General features: G+C 55.6%; 1 protein-coding gene across 1 annotated transcript; it reads left to right on the forward strand.

Moving 5' to 3' along the window:
- The first annotated feature begins 1859 nt into the window (after positions 1 to 1859).
- Positions 1860 to 6057, forward strand: GDF7 (growth differentiation factor 7). The gene is made up of 2 exons (XM_075410894.1): positions 1860 to 2196; positions 5026 to 6057. The coding sequence occupies exons 1-2, from the start codon at positions 1860 to 1862 to the stop codon at positions 5946 to 5948; spliced, it is 1260 nt and encodes a 419-aa protein (XP_075267009.1). The 3' UTR covers positions 5949 to 6057.
- Positions 6058 to 16618: the final 10561 nt, after the last annotated feature.

Consider the following 16618-nt stretch of genomic DNA (forward strand, 5'->3'; position numbering starts at 1 on the left):
TTAACGAAGCCTTCCTCTGCTGGCCCTTCCTCTGCCTCCCGCTCCAGCCGGGCTGGTGGTGCCAACGGCACCGTGCCAGCCCCCATGCAAAGCGTGCAAGTGCTGGGAGAACGGTGCCAGCGCCGTGCAAAGGCTGTGCAAACCCCGTGTGAACTGTGCAAAGGCCATGTAAATGCTGTGCAAGCCGTGCAAGCACTGTGAAAAGGCTGTGCAAGCCCCGTACGACCCACGCAAATGCTGTGTAAAGGCTGTGCAAATCCTGTGTGAACTGTGCAAAGGCTGTGTAAAGGCTGTGCAAGCCTCGTGTGAACTGTGCAAAGGCCGTGTAAAGGCTGTGCAAACCCGGTGTGAACTGTGCAAAGGCCGTGTAAAGGCTGTGCAAACCCCGTTTGAACTGTGCAAAGGCTGTGTAAAGGCTGTGCAAGCCGTGCAAGCACTGTGAAAAGGCTGTGCAAGCCCCGTACGACCCACGCAAATGCTGTGTAAAGGCTGTGCAAACCCTGTGTGAACCGTGCATAGGCCATGTAAAGGCTGTGCAAACCCCGTGCAAACCGTGCAAAGGCCGTGTAAAGGCTGCACAAGCTGTGCGAGCGCCTTGCGAAGGCTGTGTGGGGCGTGCAAGCGTCCTCGGGCCCAGCCGTCCAGCACCCACGGATGGGGGTTTCTTGGGACGCCGCCACAGGAACCCACCCGCACCGCCGCGACAAAGCACCCGTAAAATCGCGGCGGAAAGGAACACGAGGGGCTGCAGTGACAAACCCTGTGAGAAGCGTGGGGTGGGGGGGGAGGAAATAACCCCCCCGAGTAACCGGGGACCGGAGACAGGAAGCGACCTCCCAGCCAGCGCCCCGCTTCGTGATCCCAGTCGGGACCACAGGAACACCTGAACTTTGGGATGCATTAGAAGGAGGTTCTCCTTCCCCTCTACACTGCCCTAGTGAGGCCCCATCTGGAGTACTGTGTCCAGTTCTGGGCTCCCCACTTCAAGAAAGATGAAGAGCTACTGGAGAGAGTCCAGCGGAGGGCTACGAGGATGATGGGGGGACTGGAGCATCTCTCCTGCAAGGAAAGGCTGAGGGAGCTGGGCTTGTTTAGCCTGGAGAAGAGAAGGCTGAGAGGGGACCTTAGAAATGCTTACAAATATCTGAAGGGTGGGTGTCAGGAGGATGGGGCCAAGCTCTTTTCAGTGGAGCCCAGTGACAGGCCAAGGGGCAATGGGCACAAACTGAAGCACAGGAAATTCCGTCTGAACATGAGGAAGAACTTCTTTCCTCTGAGGGTGATGGAGCACTGGAACAGGCTGCCCAGGGAGGTTGTGGAGTCTCCTTCTCTGGAGATATTCAAGACCCGCCTGGACAAGGTCCTGTGCAGCCTGCTGTAGGTGACCCTGCTTCAGCAGGAGGGTTGGACTAGATGACCCACAGAGGTCCCTTCCAACCCCGAACATTCTGTGATTCTGTGATTCTGTGAACTTTACCGGGGAAACCGCCGTGAGCGGCTCCGCGCCGCCGTCGGTCTCCGCGGCGGAACTACCGGGGCTGGTGGCGGTGCGGGGCGGCGCGGGGCAGGGCACAGCCCCCCCAACGCCGCTCCGCGATCCGAAACGGCAGCGCGGGGCCGCGGGACGGAGCTGTCACCCCCCCCCCCCCCCCCCCACCGGGGGGCGAGGAGGACCCCGTGGGGGGGGGGGGTGTCTCACCTGCGGGCGGAGGCGGGGCGGGCGGCGCGGCCGGCAGGGGGCGCCGCGGTGGCGGCGGGCGGCGGCAGCGGCGGCGGCGGCGGCGGGCGAAGACGATGTTCAAAAGCGGGCGGGGAGCGGCGGCGGCAGCAGCGCCGCGCCGAGCCCCGGGGCCGCCGCCATGCGCCTCCGCGCCGCCGCCGCCGCCCTCTGCCTCTGCCTGCTGGGCGCCTGCCGCCTCCGCCGCGGGCTGCAGGCCGCCGCCGTCGTGCGCGGACCGCCGGCGGCCGCTCCCCAGCGACCCTCGGCAGCCGCGCCTTCCTCCGCCTCCTCCTCCTCCTCCTCAGCCGCCGCCGCCTCCCCCTTCTCCTCCCCGACGCGCAGGGACGGGGCTCCCCGCAACGGCTCGGTGGTGCCGCACCACTACATGGTGGCCCTCTACCAGCGCCTGGCCGCCCGCCGCGCCCCGGGCCGCCGCGCCGACACGGTGACCGGCTTCGCCGAGCGGGAGCGCGGCGGTGAGTGCCCGGGGAGCCCTCGGGGCGGCGGGGCCGGGGCGGTCCGCCGGGCCCCGGGGTGGGCTGGCGGGGCGGGGGGACAGAGACCGGGGCTGTGCCGGGTCTGGGGGACAGGGACCGGGGCTGTGCCGGGGCTGGGGGACAGGGACCGGGCTGTGCCGGGGCTGGGGGACGGAAATGCATCTTGTGCACAGGCTTGGGGACGGAGATGGGGCTGTGCGTGAGTTTGGGGACAGCTGGAGCTTGTGCGCGGGCTTGGGGATGGAGACGGGGCTGTGCGTGGGCTGGGGGACAGAGCTGCAGGTTGTGCGCGGGTTTAGGGACATAGCTGCGGCTTGTATGTGGGTTTGGGAACAAGGACAGGGTTGTGCATGGGCTGGGGGACAGAGACCGGGCTGTGCGTGGGTGTGGGGGGGAGAATGGGGCTGTGCGTGGGCTTGGGGACGGAACTGCAGCTTGTACATGGGCTTAGGGACGGAGACGGGGCTGTGCGTGAGTTTGGGGACAGCTGCAGCTTGTGCGTGGGCTTGGGGACGGAGACGGGGCTGTGCATAGGCTGAGGGATGCAGGTGGGGCTGTGCGTGGGTTTGAGTATGGAGCTGCAGCTTGTGCGTGGGCTTGGGGATGGAGACGGGGCTGCAGGCTGTGCGTGGGCTGGGGGACGGAGACCGGGCTGTGCGTTGCTTTGAGCGCGCAGGGAAGTGGCTGTGCGCGGGGATGGAGCTCGCGCGTTGGTCCGAGCGCGGGGTCGTGCCTAGGGTGGTGGTGTGCGGGGACGGGGCTTGTGCGTTGGCTGGGGAGTGGGGTTGTGAGTTGGTTTGAGCGCGGGGTGGTGGGACGGGGATGGGGTGCTGCGTGGGGGTGCGGGTGGAACTGAACGGGGTAGGGGCTGTGCAAGGGTTGTTTAACGGGGGTGGGGCAGTGCGTGCGTTGGGGGGTGGGAGATCCGGATGGGGACAGGGGTCGGAGATGGGGCTGTGCGTGGGCAGGGGGTTGAGGTAGCGATGGGAATAGCAACGGGTTTGTGCCTGGAGCTGGGGAAAAGGGTTGCTGGTGGAGGTAAGCGTGGGTCTGTGCGTGAGCGTGGGGTCGGGGATGGCGATGGGGATGGAGTTTCAGCTTCTCCATGCAGCATCCCCGGGACCGGGAGCCTGAAAAACTCCCCAGGGCACAGCGACGGGACGGGATGGGGAGGGAGCGCGGCCGCGCTCCCTCCCCATCCCGTCCCGTCGCGGTGCCCCGTGGGGACCGACTCAGCCCCGGGCTGCCGCGGTGCTCCGGAGCCAGCTGAGCTCAGCATCATGGTCCCCTTCTCCCTCTTCCCCCTTCAGACCTGCGGAGTGAATGATAATAATCAAATAAACCCATAAACGCACTTAATGGTATATATATTCTTATATGTATGTATACATTGCGCCCTGCCGGTGAGTAGGGAGAGCAAAAAAAAAAAAAAAAATTCCCAATCGAATAAAATGAAAAACCAAACTGAAAAGCACCCACAGCCTCTTCCCCGTTCCTGTCACCGGGTGGGAGGGTGGCGGAGCCCCCCCCGCAGCCCCCAAACTCTGTCCCCAAGCCCAGCTTGTGCCGTATCCCGCCGGCAGCCTTTGCAGGGAGGCTTTTGCTGAAAGCTGGTGGGGAAACGGCGGGGGAGCGAGGGGGGGGGACGAGGGGGAGGATGCTCCGGTGGGAGGGTGGGCAGTGCCCGGCTTGGGAGAGTCGGGGGAAAACTGCGCCCGGGTCCTGGGAAGATTTAGGGCAAAATGGAACCGGATGAATTCTTCAGAGGGATCTCCTTATCTGCTCCTCACAGGAGTTTTACATCTGCTTTAAAACGAATAATAATAGTAATTATTATGGTTATTTTAAACCATAATAATAACATTAACAATAATAATAATAATAGCAAATGACGGGGAGAAAGACCTTTCCCACCCGGAGGGAGGGGGCTGCGGCGTGGGGCCGTCGGGCAGGGCTCTGCCGGCAGTGGGTCCCCGGGCTCGGGCACAGCAGCAATGTTTGCAGCATGCCCGGATCAGGTTTCTTGTTAGAGAGGGAGAAAATAAAAAAACAACCCTCCCAGAACTCATTCATCTCTTCTCTGCAACTCCACCTCCTTTGTGTTTTTGTTTTTTTTTTTTTTTTAATTCACGTTGAGTATATTTACTCTGTGCCAGAAACTGCACAAGTCTGTGTCCGGGCTTTGGATTCCACCAAAAATAGTGACAAATTCCATCTGGGCTCCCTTTCAGCTTCTGGGGGTGCCTCTATCTGACACCCCGAGGCACAGCATCTGCCTGTGCCTGCCGGCGAGGGAAGATGAGATTTTTCGCAGCATTGGCATAGCTGGGGCTGGAGCGGGGGGTGTGTAACACTTAGGGCAGAACAAATCGGTGACAACCTGCTGATGGGGACGGGACTGTGCCACGCGGGCTTGGATGGGGCTTACGTGCCTGAGTAGGATGGCGATGCAGCCGGCGACGCTGAAACACCCGGGACGAGGCAGAGAAGCCACCTCGGGTTGCGGGGCAGAGGGCTGATGAGAAGTCACTTGTTTGAACTGATTCCTCCCTCCCTCCCTCTCCGCCTTCTCCTCCCCATTTTTCTTCAGTGCCTCCAGGCAGGATGACGCTCCCGGGCGCAGGACACGCAGGCTGTGTCCCCGCTGCGATGCGCAGCGAGCCTTACTGCAAGGCGATGGTCTCCCCCGTTAGCTCCGTGTCCCTTGCCCCTCCCTAACAAGAGCTTGGCTTCAGCTTGCTGGATTTTTATATTTCTTTTTCCTTTTTTCTTTTTTTTTTTCCTATTTTTTTGTTTTATCTCTTCCAGATGCCTCCCCATCCGCCTCCGAGCAGCAATACCTCTTCGACATCTCCAGCCTGCCCCAGGCGGAGGAGGTGACGGGCGCGGAGCTGCGGGTCCTGCGTGCCCTCCCTGAAAACCGGAGCTTGGCCCTGTCCCCCGAAGGCACCTTCCACCACCTCCTCCTCTCCACCTGCCCAAGCCGGGATGGCGAGGAGCCCCGGCTACTGGACTCCAGGGCTGCAGACATCTTGGACGCGGGCTCCTCCAGATGGGAGGTGTTTGATGTCTGGGAAGCCCTGCGGGATCGGAAGGAGAGATCTCTCCCGGGCAAGCTGCTGTGCTTCTTGCTGAGGATCGTCTCGGATCAGTCGGGGCGGCTCCTGCCCCCCCGGCAGCTGGGCTTCAGCAAGCCCCGGCCGCAGCCCCACGAACGAGCCCTGCTCGTGGCCTTCTCCCGCACCCAGAGGAAGGAGAACCTCTTCAAGGAGATCCGGGATAAGATCAAGGCCCTGGGCAGCCCCCCCATCCTGGAGCCCCCCGATCCCGGCCAGGAGGCATACCCCAAGCGGAGGAAGAGACGGACCACCATCGCCACCCGGTCTGGGGGCAGAGGCCAGGGGAAGAAGGCGAAGACCCGCTGCAGCAGGAAGCCCCTGCACGTGAACTTCAAGGAGCTGGGCTGGGACGACTGGATAATCGCCCCGCTGGATTACGAGGCGTATCACTGCGAAGGGGTCTGCGACTTCCCCCTGCGCTCCCACCTGGAGCCCACCAACCACGCCATCATCCAGACCCTGATGAACTCCATGGACCCGGAGTCCACCCCTCCCAGCTGCTGCGTGCCTTCCAAGCTCAGCCCCATCAGCATCCTCTACATAGACTCCGGGAACAATGTGGTTTACAAACAGTACGAGGACATGGTCGTGGAGACGTGCGGCTGCAGGTAGCAATTTCTGCAGCTCCCCCCCTCCCCACCCCGCCCTGCCCACCCAGCAGCCCTGCCCCATTTTATATATATAAATATAAATATATATATATAAATATATATATATATACACATGCACATTTCGATGCGTGCCTTTCCAAAAACCAAGTTCAGAGCAGGTGTCCCCGTCCTTCCCGGGGCTACCCTGGCCGTGAGCCCAGGAGGGATGGAGGATGCCCCCCCCTCCAGACAGCGAGGGTGTAGGTTGGCTCCCCCCAGGCCCTCTCAAAGAAAGAGCGATCCCCACCACCCACGCCGGGTTTCCCGGGGCTCAGCTGGGGCTGATGCGCTGCCGGGCTCCCCGCTCGGAGCTGCCCCCATCTCCATGCCTTGCCCGCTCCCTCCCGGGGAGGGGGACACACAGCCCCCAGGGATGCCCGCTCAGCCTCTGAGCTCTGCCTGATCCCCTTGGTTTGTCCAAGACGAGCTAACACCTTCTTTCCCAAAGGTTTTGGAAAATTTCTGGCCAAAATTGTCTCGGGCGGAGGTGACCTGGGGGGTGACAGAGCGGTGGCTGCGGCAGAGGGGCCGGGCCAGCATTGCCCTCCGGCAGAGGGGAGGTGGGAATGCTCTTTTCTTTGAGTTACAAGAGTTCTTCTGGCTGCCTTCAAATTGATGCCCTGGGGTTGCCAGGGAGGAGAATGAGGGATCCCGGGGGGGATGCAGGGGGTGGAGAACCCATGGCCGTAGTTGCTTGGAATCGTTTGGTCCAGGCCTGTTTGCAACGTGGAGGTATTTGTGAGTCTGCTGTTGGGGACGGGAAAGATGGTCCCTGTCACCGGAGGCTAAAGCGGGAGTCAGGTCTGGAGTAGGGCTCATGCTCTCGACAGATGGGAACGGCCCTGGAAGGCGTTCGCTGAGGATGCCGTGGCTCTGTGTGGTCCAAAGCGCTGGCCCTGTTGCCGATGCCCTCCAGGAGGTACCAGCTGGTGGGTGCCCTCCCTTTCCCACACAAAACCCCGTTTCCAAGGCACTCCGGGCACCCGGCGTCGGGCCCACGAGTCACACAGCCGTCCGCAGTGTGTCTGGAGGGAAGCACAGGTCCCGAGTTCCTTGGGGAAGAGCCACTTCGCTTGGGTTCTTCTTTTTCTAAATAACCTCTGTAGAAGCTCTGAGCTCCACCCTGCCTTCCTTTGGCACCGGTTTCCCAGCGAGCTCCATCCCTCCTCGGAGTGCCTGCCTCTCCCCACTCCGCCGAGGGAGCGCGGATCCCCTGGGAGCGGGCATTTCCCAGGCAGACAGCCGAATGCCACCCTCGGAGACCGCTACGTGAAGCAGTCCCGTGCTGAAAGGGCTGCAGGGTTTTAATAACTCAGCAGCTGAGTGTAAATTGCGCCTTTAAATGAGGGAAGCCTTGCGTCGGCGCCAAGGCATGTTTTGGGCGCTGGGAAGCGTCTCTGCTGCACCTCGGTGGCATTTGGTACCAAATTTCGGCTTCATCGCTGGGTTGGCTTAGAAGACCTGAGATGCATGTGCACAGATTTCGCTTTTGGTCATTTGTTTTCTACTGGTGGTCAAGGTGCTGGCGTGTAAACATCAGTGTTCCTTAGTGAGGGCAGTTTGCTTTTGGGGGAGATAAATCCTTGCTGGAAAACACGGTTTTTCTCTGTATAAAGCCAGTCGCCCTGCATCGCAGGGGTGTTCTGTTGGGGGGGTCTGAGCCGCGCCAGAGCAGAGAGGGGGTCACCTCGCAGAGTTCTGCTGAGACCTGAATAGTTTCACAGGTCAGGAAAGCCTCAGTGAGGGTCCAACAGCCCCCCCCCCCCCCAAAATAGTGCGTCAGTGGGGAGTAAACCATGCACATCAAGAACGGTGACGTATCTGCTGGGCTGAACGCTCCCCCCCACCCCCCCCCGGCTCACTTCATCCTCGCCCTGCTGAAGGTCTGCTCTTCATCCTCATCTTCATCCTCATCTACATCCTCAGGCTGCAGCCGGCAGCAGGTCAGGGGGGTGAATGGGGTACCTGTAAGTCTCCTGTAACCCCCTGGACACCCATGGAGCTCCTCTGGCTTTACATCCATACATCCAAGATGGATGGCTCCTTGCCTCAGCGTGAATGTAGATAAGTGTGAAGTGGGATGCACCTCACCCGGGGGGGTTCTGAGATGGAGGTTAGTGGGGCAGAGGAAGGCGCATGTCCATGCCGTGGGTTTCCTCACTGTTGGCACGGAGGGGGCCAAGGTGCATCTGGGAGGTGAGGAGGGGTCAGCAGGAGGGCTCACGGCTTTCCTCTGACCTTTGGCTTTAGATAAAAGCAGGAGCAGGCGGCTGGGGGAAGGAGGTTGGCAGATGCAGTGCCGGGGCGGCTTGCTCTGGAAACCCCGTGTCGGAGATACGGTTACCAAGCTTTCGAGGTACCGAATTTTTCAATCGCCGTTCATTGCTTCATAGTTTCTCTCACTGCCGAGACAATTTTTTAAATGTTTTCGTTCCTTTTACCCCTTCCTTTTCCTCCGAATGTTTGCGGTGGAGGCTCATGGGCGGTTCAAATCCAGGCAAGACAGTTGTAGCTCCTGCCAGCATCCCCCTGGCTGGTGGCTCTTGGGAGCCTCGGCTGAACGGGTGGCCTGGGACCTGCTCCTGCGGGACTGTGTCCAAGGGATGCTGACAGCAGCCACCCCCGGCTCTCGTGGCTCTTGTTCAGCCACAGCTGCAGGGAACGGACAGACGGACAGACAGGCATCACCTGCCTCGGGTCTGGAGGTGGCTGATGGAGAGCAGGGTGACAGGTTGGGTCTCGCGATGCTGGGGTGCTACTGGGGCTCTGCCCTGAACCCCACGACAGCTTCGCTGGCCCTGGCGAGAGGAGCGGTGGCTGGGTCGCTGCGGTTTCGTAGCCTGGATCGCTATGGTGAACGAGGAGGGCAAGGATTCGGGGAGATGACAGAGGCCGCTGCTGGCAATGATGCCATCCGTGGTTTCGCCCGTGCAGGAACCAGTCCGGGCTCTCCCGGCTGCAGGCACCTCCCCGGTTCAGCAGGAGAGCAAACCTCAGTCCCCCGGGGTGAGCACGGCGGCAGCGTGGCCCTTGGCCTTTACACCTGTGGGGACACCACCGTGCTGGCCGCTCATTTGAGAAATCATCTGGTCCTTCCCTGGGCACATAACCTCCGGAGGACATCAGGAGGGTGAGGGATGGCGTCGTACCCTCTTTCTGCTTGCCTAAGGGGACAGGGGAGGGCAGCTCCCTGCCTGGGGCTGCCCCAGGGGGATGCGTATGAGCAGGGCAAGGCTGGAGGGGAGCGGGGCTCTCGGCGGGCAGCTGCGCTGCTGGGCAAGGGTCTCGGTCACAGCACTCGGCAGTCACATCGCTCGCTGCTCCCGGAGGAGTATTTCCAGAACAAAAGCCACCAGTCCTCCCTTGTAAGGGTGGACTCGCGTCCCCACGTGCTGGCAGCAGGGACTGCCTCTCGGTCCCCACACAGAGTCAGAGATTGCACCCAAAAAGTGGGATCAGGGTTGGGCAACAGCTGTTGGAGCCGTTGCAAATGGATCTGTCCTACGAGGACAGGCTGAGGGAGCTGGGCTTGTTCACCCTGAAGAAGAGAAGGCTGAGAGGGGACCTAATAAATGCTTATAAATATCTGAAGGGTGGGTGTCAGGAGGATGGGGCCAAGCTCTTTTCAGTGGTGCCCAGTGACAGGACAAGGGGCAATGGGCACAAACTGAAGCACAGGAAGTTCCGTCTGAACATGAGGAAGAACTTCTTCCCTCTGAGGGTGACGGAGCACTGGAACAGGCTGCCCAGGGAGGTTGTGGAGTCTCCTTCTCTGGAGATATTCAAGACGCGCCTGGACAAGGTCCTGTGCAGCCTACTGTAGGTGACCCTGCTTGGGCAGGAGGGTTGGACTAGATGACCCACAGAGGTCCCTTCCAACCCCGACCATTCTGTGTGATTCTGTGTGGAAGCGCTGAGCCCCTGGTGAGATGTGAAAGCCTTTCCCGGGCATGGGGGTTCCCACGGCCGAGATGCTGCAGCCCTGCCGTGTTAGGGAGCGAGACAGGGACGTGTCTGCGAAGGGCACGGAGGAGTAAATGCTGCCTTTGGAGGCAGGTGAGCGGGGCATCGGCTGCGGGACAGCACAACCCTGGCCCAGCTCCCCAGCCCCAGAGCAGGTCCCCCATAGAGCATCACCATCTAACGCCGTAGAAACTGTCTGGGAAAAATGTACTTCTGATCCGTTGCCTCTTGCCTAGAGCTGAATTTTGGGCACATATAAGCATTATAAATAGGAGACTAGGGTTTGAACATGGACAAATGTGAACGCAGTGAGCTCAGAGTGATTTTAATGGATAATTGCAGGTTCTCAATCGGCAGTATTTATACAACCTTTCCAGTTAAACACCCCATAGTTTCCACGCAGAGTATGCTCTCCTGGAGGATTTGTTTGACCTTAGCACCGTTTTTATCTGCAGGATATAATTACAGTGAAGCTAGAAATACTAAGCATGTGAAGAGAGCTGTGTATCTACGCTTAACTGGCTCCCTCTTCTCTCACGTGGGAACGTAACGGCGCAGGAGCAGGGGAACGGACAGAGCAATCCCACCTGTCCTGAAAACGCTGGGGCTGCAATTCGGGCAGGCACACACGATCGACAGGACAGGACCGGTGCGTGTGCCTTGCCTTGGGCTCCTTGAGGTCTACAAAACTAAAGCCTGTGCTTAAGCCGCTGCCTGCACCGCGTCCTGAATCCCCCAGTCTGGTGGAGTCCCGTAGCAGGGACAGTCAGAAACAAAATGGCTTCACGCTCAGTTTGACTGCCTGATGGCCAGGGGTGCTTCTGGCCTAGAAATAATTCCCAGGAAACACTGGAGCAGAGTGTAGTGTTATTCTCACTGCCAGGAGCGTGTCCTCCATGAAAACATGTCAGGGCGAGGAGTTGGGGAGTAACTGTCCCATGGGTGGGGTGTGGCTGGTGGTCAGGAGCCTGTGACCTTGCGTAGCAGGGGGAGAGTTTTTCTGCCCTCCCTGTCTTTGGATTAAGAGCTGGTAAAAGGCAAGATGTTCCACCAGGCTGGCGTATGTGACGCCTTGAATTTCGTCATAAGCTAGTTCATGTCTTCCATAGTAAAACCAGCTGCATTCAGTCTTTTAAAGCTCTTTGTTCCTAGTACAGCGTGTTGCCAGGTACATGGAGGTGCAGAGGTGTCTCTGAAAATCAGTTAGGCCCTATCAACAAGCATTCTGGACCACCGATAAATGACCAAAATTTGGAACTCCAGCTGGTGTAACCCACTAACCCCACCCTACATCTCAAAGGATGTTTTTGCAGCCTTGCACCTCAAGACACGTGCAGCCCATGTGGCTGCTTTTTCCTTTTACTGGCACCAGTAGCGGAGCAGACCCTGAATTTAGGGTGTTGGAGAGAAGCCTGCTGTAGGTGGTGGTGGGAAGGAGCGCACGGGCAGGCTGGGTGCGTTGGGCAGCAGAGCATTTTCATGGAGATCAGTATTGAAAGAGCTGAAACTGAAACTTGATCCATTCCCAGAAATGGCTGAAAACATAACCCAGCCATTTTTCAGTGGTTTTTCAGCAGGTTTTGCTCTTCATTCTTCTATCGTGACCACTTCTTAGTTCATTCATACATTTTGTAAGCTCATTTTTTCTGCTTTGATGCCTGTGCTCGTACTTTGGGTTCTCAGGATGGGGAGCGTGGAGACTTGCTGTGGTGTTTGGTGAGGAAGGAAAGGCTGAGTCTCCGCAGCCGGACTCCAGGCCACAGTCTGTGCCCTCGAGCAGAGGATGGTGAGGGGACAGGTCTGGCAGGGATGAAGCCAGTGGGAGGAGAGGACCTGCTCACAATGGGTCAAGTGCTCTTCTGATGGAAGGTGGGAATGTTTGGGTCTCCTTTCCCCACCACTTTGCCATGGTGCCAACCTATGCCTGTGCCACCCAGGTCTCTGCCATCAGAGAAATGAGACCCAGAAGCTGGGTCAGGCCCGGACTCCCTGGGAGCTGTGGCATTGGCTTTGGTCCCAGTTTTTGGGGAGATGGTAGCATTCCGCATGGTGTGTCATTCCTTTCCTCCATCCTACCTTGGCAAAGAGAGAGGAGGGTGGCAGGAGGGAGGAAACCATCCCTGGAGGTGTTCAAAAAATGTGTAGACGTGGCACTTCAGGACATGCTTTAGCAGGCATGGTGATGTTGGGTTGATTGTTGGACTTGATGATCTTAGAGGTCTTTTTCAACTTTCATGATTCTATGAAAATGAGAGGCAAAGCTTAGGGGTCCCGTGCTCCCAAGCTGATCATCCCTGGGAGCTGTGTGCCAGGAACTGCCGAGCACCGAAGAGCTCGCAGCAGCTCAGCCGTCAGCAGGAGAGCATGAAATAACACCCATAGGCCAGGAAAAGTGATGGTGGCATGTGGAGGTGTCAGGCTTTAGTCCTCGAAGAGGTACCAAAGTGAAGTGATTGTGTAGGCGGCGATCAGCTGGGGATGGGGCATTTTGTAGGGGTGGCCAGCGAGGGGGTGATCACTCTGGTTACGTTCATCCCACGTGCTATGGGTAACTGGCCTTTTAAATATCACCGAAAGGGAAGGGTCTGAGTTTCTGAGGTGCTGAACATCCAGTGCTTCCACACGCTCCAGTCAAAGCCACATTTGTGCAGTGCCTTTGTGAATAGAGCTCTTACAACCTGAAGGAGTAGTTAAGGGCTTTGCCCACCTGGAGTCACCAACTCCATCTTGTGCCGCAGCTCTTCGCTGGAAAAGCTGGCGGAGATGCTGCTCACGAGAACTGAATGTATGTCTGCACAGGAAAGACCTGCTCTGCTCTTGGTGCTCCCTGTTGTAGACGCAGGCAGGAGCAGCATCAGCCCTGCTTGTTGATCCAGTTTGCCAAGTCACTCATCCCATCACCGCGTGCTCTTTTTCTGAAGTCCAGTCAATACTATCTGGAGCTTCTTTGACAAAATGAGCCTCTCTGCTGGTCAGTCATGGTTTTATTTATATGTTCTTTTCTTTGATTAGAAAGGAAAATAGCAAAAAATGAAAAAGGACTCGCGTTTCCAATAGCCGTATCTCTAGTAGTTATAATTTTTGGAGCAATACTCATATCCCTGTGTGTGCCTCTAAACTATCCATGTATTTGTTCAGCTTTTTCAGGTCTGAGTGTGTGAAATATCTCTGAAGAAGATAGCTCTGTAAGTGATGGTGTAAATGCATTGTTTGTATGTATTCTAAAGTTTAAATAGATTGTACATATGGGATTGTAAATGAACTGTAAACAGCAATCTATATTTTCTTGAATATATTATATAGCAGTATATATTTGTTAAATAAGTATTCTTGTATACTCTTCAATAACCTTTTTAATATTTTGTACAGATAAGTTTATTAAATATTTTATTGATAAATAGATCTCTGCAAGTTTTTTTTCCTGTGTCCCGAAACCAGATGGCTCATTTCAGAGCAGCCTTTGCAAGTCACCTTTACTTCCTGGGCTTCCTAAGACTTTAAAACCAGAAAGTCTTTTTCATAAAGCCATTCATTTTAAACTGCCTTCCTTGGCAACCTCGGGTATCTTCCAAGAAAAAAAAAGTCACAGAACAGTGAGTGTTTGCGATGGGTTTATCATCAAAATGTTCCTCTCTTCTTCCCTGTGTTTCTGAATACAGTTCACCTGCCTTGACTGGTGGCTACCCAGCCCCAGCCAGCCAAACAGGCTTCTCTCCATTGGCTTGCATAGAAAGCTTTAGAGGCTCAGAAACATTGAATTGAGGGGGTCAATATGAGACCTGGAAGAATATCTGCTGCTCACATCACATCTATGATCATGCAAAGCTGGCCTGAAGGGTTTGGCCTGAGCCCAAGCCCCTGCCCCTGGAGGTGCCCAGCCCCCTGCAGTCCCTGCAGCCGGACTCCAAAGCAACGGTCTGCTGGGGGAGCAAAGAGGAACCTGGTTTAGTTAGGGCTGCTGAAAACATCCCCTTAGGAAATAAGGACGAAATTATGAATTTCAAAATGTGGGAAGTGAAAAATACACCTGGAAAAGTGTATTAGAGAGTTCTTTTCCCTCAAATCAGGTCTGGTGGTTTCATTCCTGTTAGGTATCACTGGTACACGATACATCACCCAGTACCTGAGAGATTAGGCTGCTTATTACCACTGCAGCAAATGCTTTTTTAAAGATTGCTTTTAACTGAATATTGTTTTTTATTATTCTGTTCTTCCCTCTTTCAAAGTGTGGTTTTTTTTAGTAGCTTAATAAAGCACGCTGGGACATTAAAACCTTTTGCATTTCTGGTAGGTGAACTTTAAAAGCTCATGGTGATTTCTATTCCCACTGGCACATGGAGTGACAGGCCAAGTGCGAGCCACCTTTTGGGCTGTATCCTGCATCCCCACATGCTCATTTACGGTCATGTTGGCTGAGGGGGTCTTTCGGTACAAGTTCTCCAGCTAGGCACTTGGCGGGCGACAGGATGGCGTTTGCCCCCACGCCCCCTGCCCGCTTTATGTGCAGTTTTACAGGAAAATATTATCTTAACAAGTTATTTTCAATAAAATATTGAAGAATGAGAGGAAATGGTTATTCACAGGAATCCCATTATGTCTTCACTGAAATCAATGGGAGTGGTAGGTTTGCGTTCAGTGGAGACAGGTTTTTAGTCCATAGTACTAACATAGCATTTCAGACTACTCATGTGATTTACAACATAAGCTAAACTAGTTAATCCTCATATATACTCAGAAAACCTAGCATTGTCATGGTCAGTTTGTATTTGAAAGAAATCAGAGGCACAGCGAAGACAGGTGAGATGCCCAAGGTCACACACAGGTACAATGGAAGAACATGCAGAGCATTGCTAGAACAGGACATAGTCTGACTTGGGCATGCTCTGACTTAACCCTAAAACAAGTGCTTAAGTCCATTATGTAGTAAAAAAATTAGTTGGTGCCTGCCAGGACCTCCAGAGGGAGATCTGGTACCCCTCCATTTAGATGTCCGAGTTAGACCAGGCAGGGAATTTAGACATCTGTTCTGGGAGCACTGCTGTATGAGTTGGGGGCAAGTTAGGTGAGCCCGCTCGACTTCGCTTGGAGCGCCAGTTTTTCTCTTAGCACCTAATCCAAAGTCCAGTGAAATCAGTTTTATTGTCTATATTAACTTCAGTAGGTTTTGGACCAGGGTCCAGCATCGGCTTGAGACTTACCTGAAGCCCCTCATGTACCATCCCACGAAGTTCTCCGGAATGCACACCAATTCAGAAGATGCCTGGGGAGATCTTAGGGACATGTGTTTGCTGTGAGGCTCAACTGCAGTCCCAGAGTATTCTCGTATGAGAATTGCATCTTATTTCCAGTAACTGATGTTGAGCAGGCATGTTTTCACTACTATGAAAACTTCAATCCCCATTATCACAAAGTGCTAATTCCATAGGTATCGAGCTGCGCTGGACTGTCCTATTTTGATGCAAACTAGTAGAGATATGAGGATAAAAGGAAACTCCTGTCTTGCATGTAATATTTTTGTACTGAAGCTCCTTGTTCACATCATGTCACCTCTGGTGCCCTAGTCTGAGCCACTTGATCACCTGGGTCTCCCTGAGCCTGTGTGTGATCCTGTTAAGCCTGGACTGGGGCTGTAACTGGAGTTCTGTACTCCAGTTCACTCTGGATGCTTAAAATCCTGTTTTTTTTTGTGAATGAAAATACAGGTTCCTTCCTAATATTAATGCTGATGAGTCGCAGTACCCCCTGCACGATGAGAGCAGATGATGTTAACACTTCAAAATATTTATATTCTGTAAATGGTATTCCTGTTTCGAACAAGTTTAATTGGAACAGCAGGTTCCTTACCGAATTTTAAGGGTGCCTGTTTGGGAAAACGAGTAGCTGACCCCTGACACTGTGAAAACTTTTTTTTTTTCCCCAGTTTCAAGCCATCATACACAAGAATTTCTTGTAAAATACGAAGCACAGTGTATTTTAGAGCTTGGGGGCCTTAAGACGAGTTTGTTCAAGATGTTCACAGACTAGGAAAATGAGGGGCAACCTCCACTGCCTCTTTCATCGTGAATTGCTTCAAACAGGATGGCCAAAGATCTCCTTCGGGCGGCTGACTGGCAAACACTGCAGTCGGGTGCAGAGCGAGTCAGATGTTTGAAATAACATTCTGCCTTTGATTAGCTGCTGCAAACTCCACAACACAACCACTCTCCTGCAAGCACGTTCCTGCAATAGGAGTGGTAACACCTAGTCCGTTTACTACCAGCTTAAGCACTTGAAAACAGGCTTTAATGCTTGTCCCATTCGGGCATGCATCGGCCCACTGCGTCGCTTCTGTGCGGCGCTACGGAGCACAACGACTGCTGCTGGCGGCTGCCTCTGCTGCTCGCCCTGAGACCCCACCAGCTGTCCCACAAGTACAGCCTGCTTTCATAGCTCCTGGTCACTCACAAACGCTCTCTGGATTCTTCTTTTGTAAATGTGCCAGGAAAGGGAGCACTTGCCTGCAAGCGAAGAGCCTCAGGAACTTACTGTAGTTGGGAGTCGGAGTGTGAGCTGTGACGCGGGGTGAAACAAGCCTCCTGGGTCTGCTAAGTTTATCCAAACCCAGCAATACTTTGAGCGACTTTCTTAATGATAACATTGAACGTCTTGTTTAAAGTCTTTGCTGGCAAT

The sequence above is a fragment of the Opisthocomus hoazin genome, chromosome 2 (genome assembly GCF_030867145.1).
Source record: "Opisthocomus hoazin isolate bOpiHoa1 chromosome 2, bOpiHoa1.hap1, whole genome shotgun sequence".
NCBI lineage: Eukaryota > Metazoa > Chordata > Aves > Opisthocomiformes > Opisthocomidae > Opisthocomus > Opisthocomus hoazin.

Excerpts from the sequence above, each read along its gene's own strand:
- GDF7 (XM_075410894.1), top strand. The coding sequence starts at position 1,860 with ATGCGCCTCCGCGCCGCCGCCGCCGCCCTCTGCCTCTGCCTGCTGGGC. Across the intron at positions 2,197-5,025 it reads CGCCGAGCGGGAGCGCGGCG|ATGCCTCCCCATCCGCCTCC; the intron begins GTGAGTGCCCGG and ends TATCTCTTCCAG.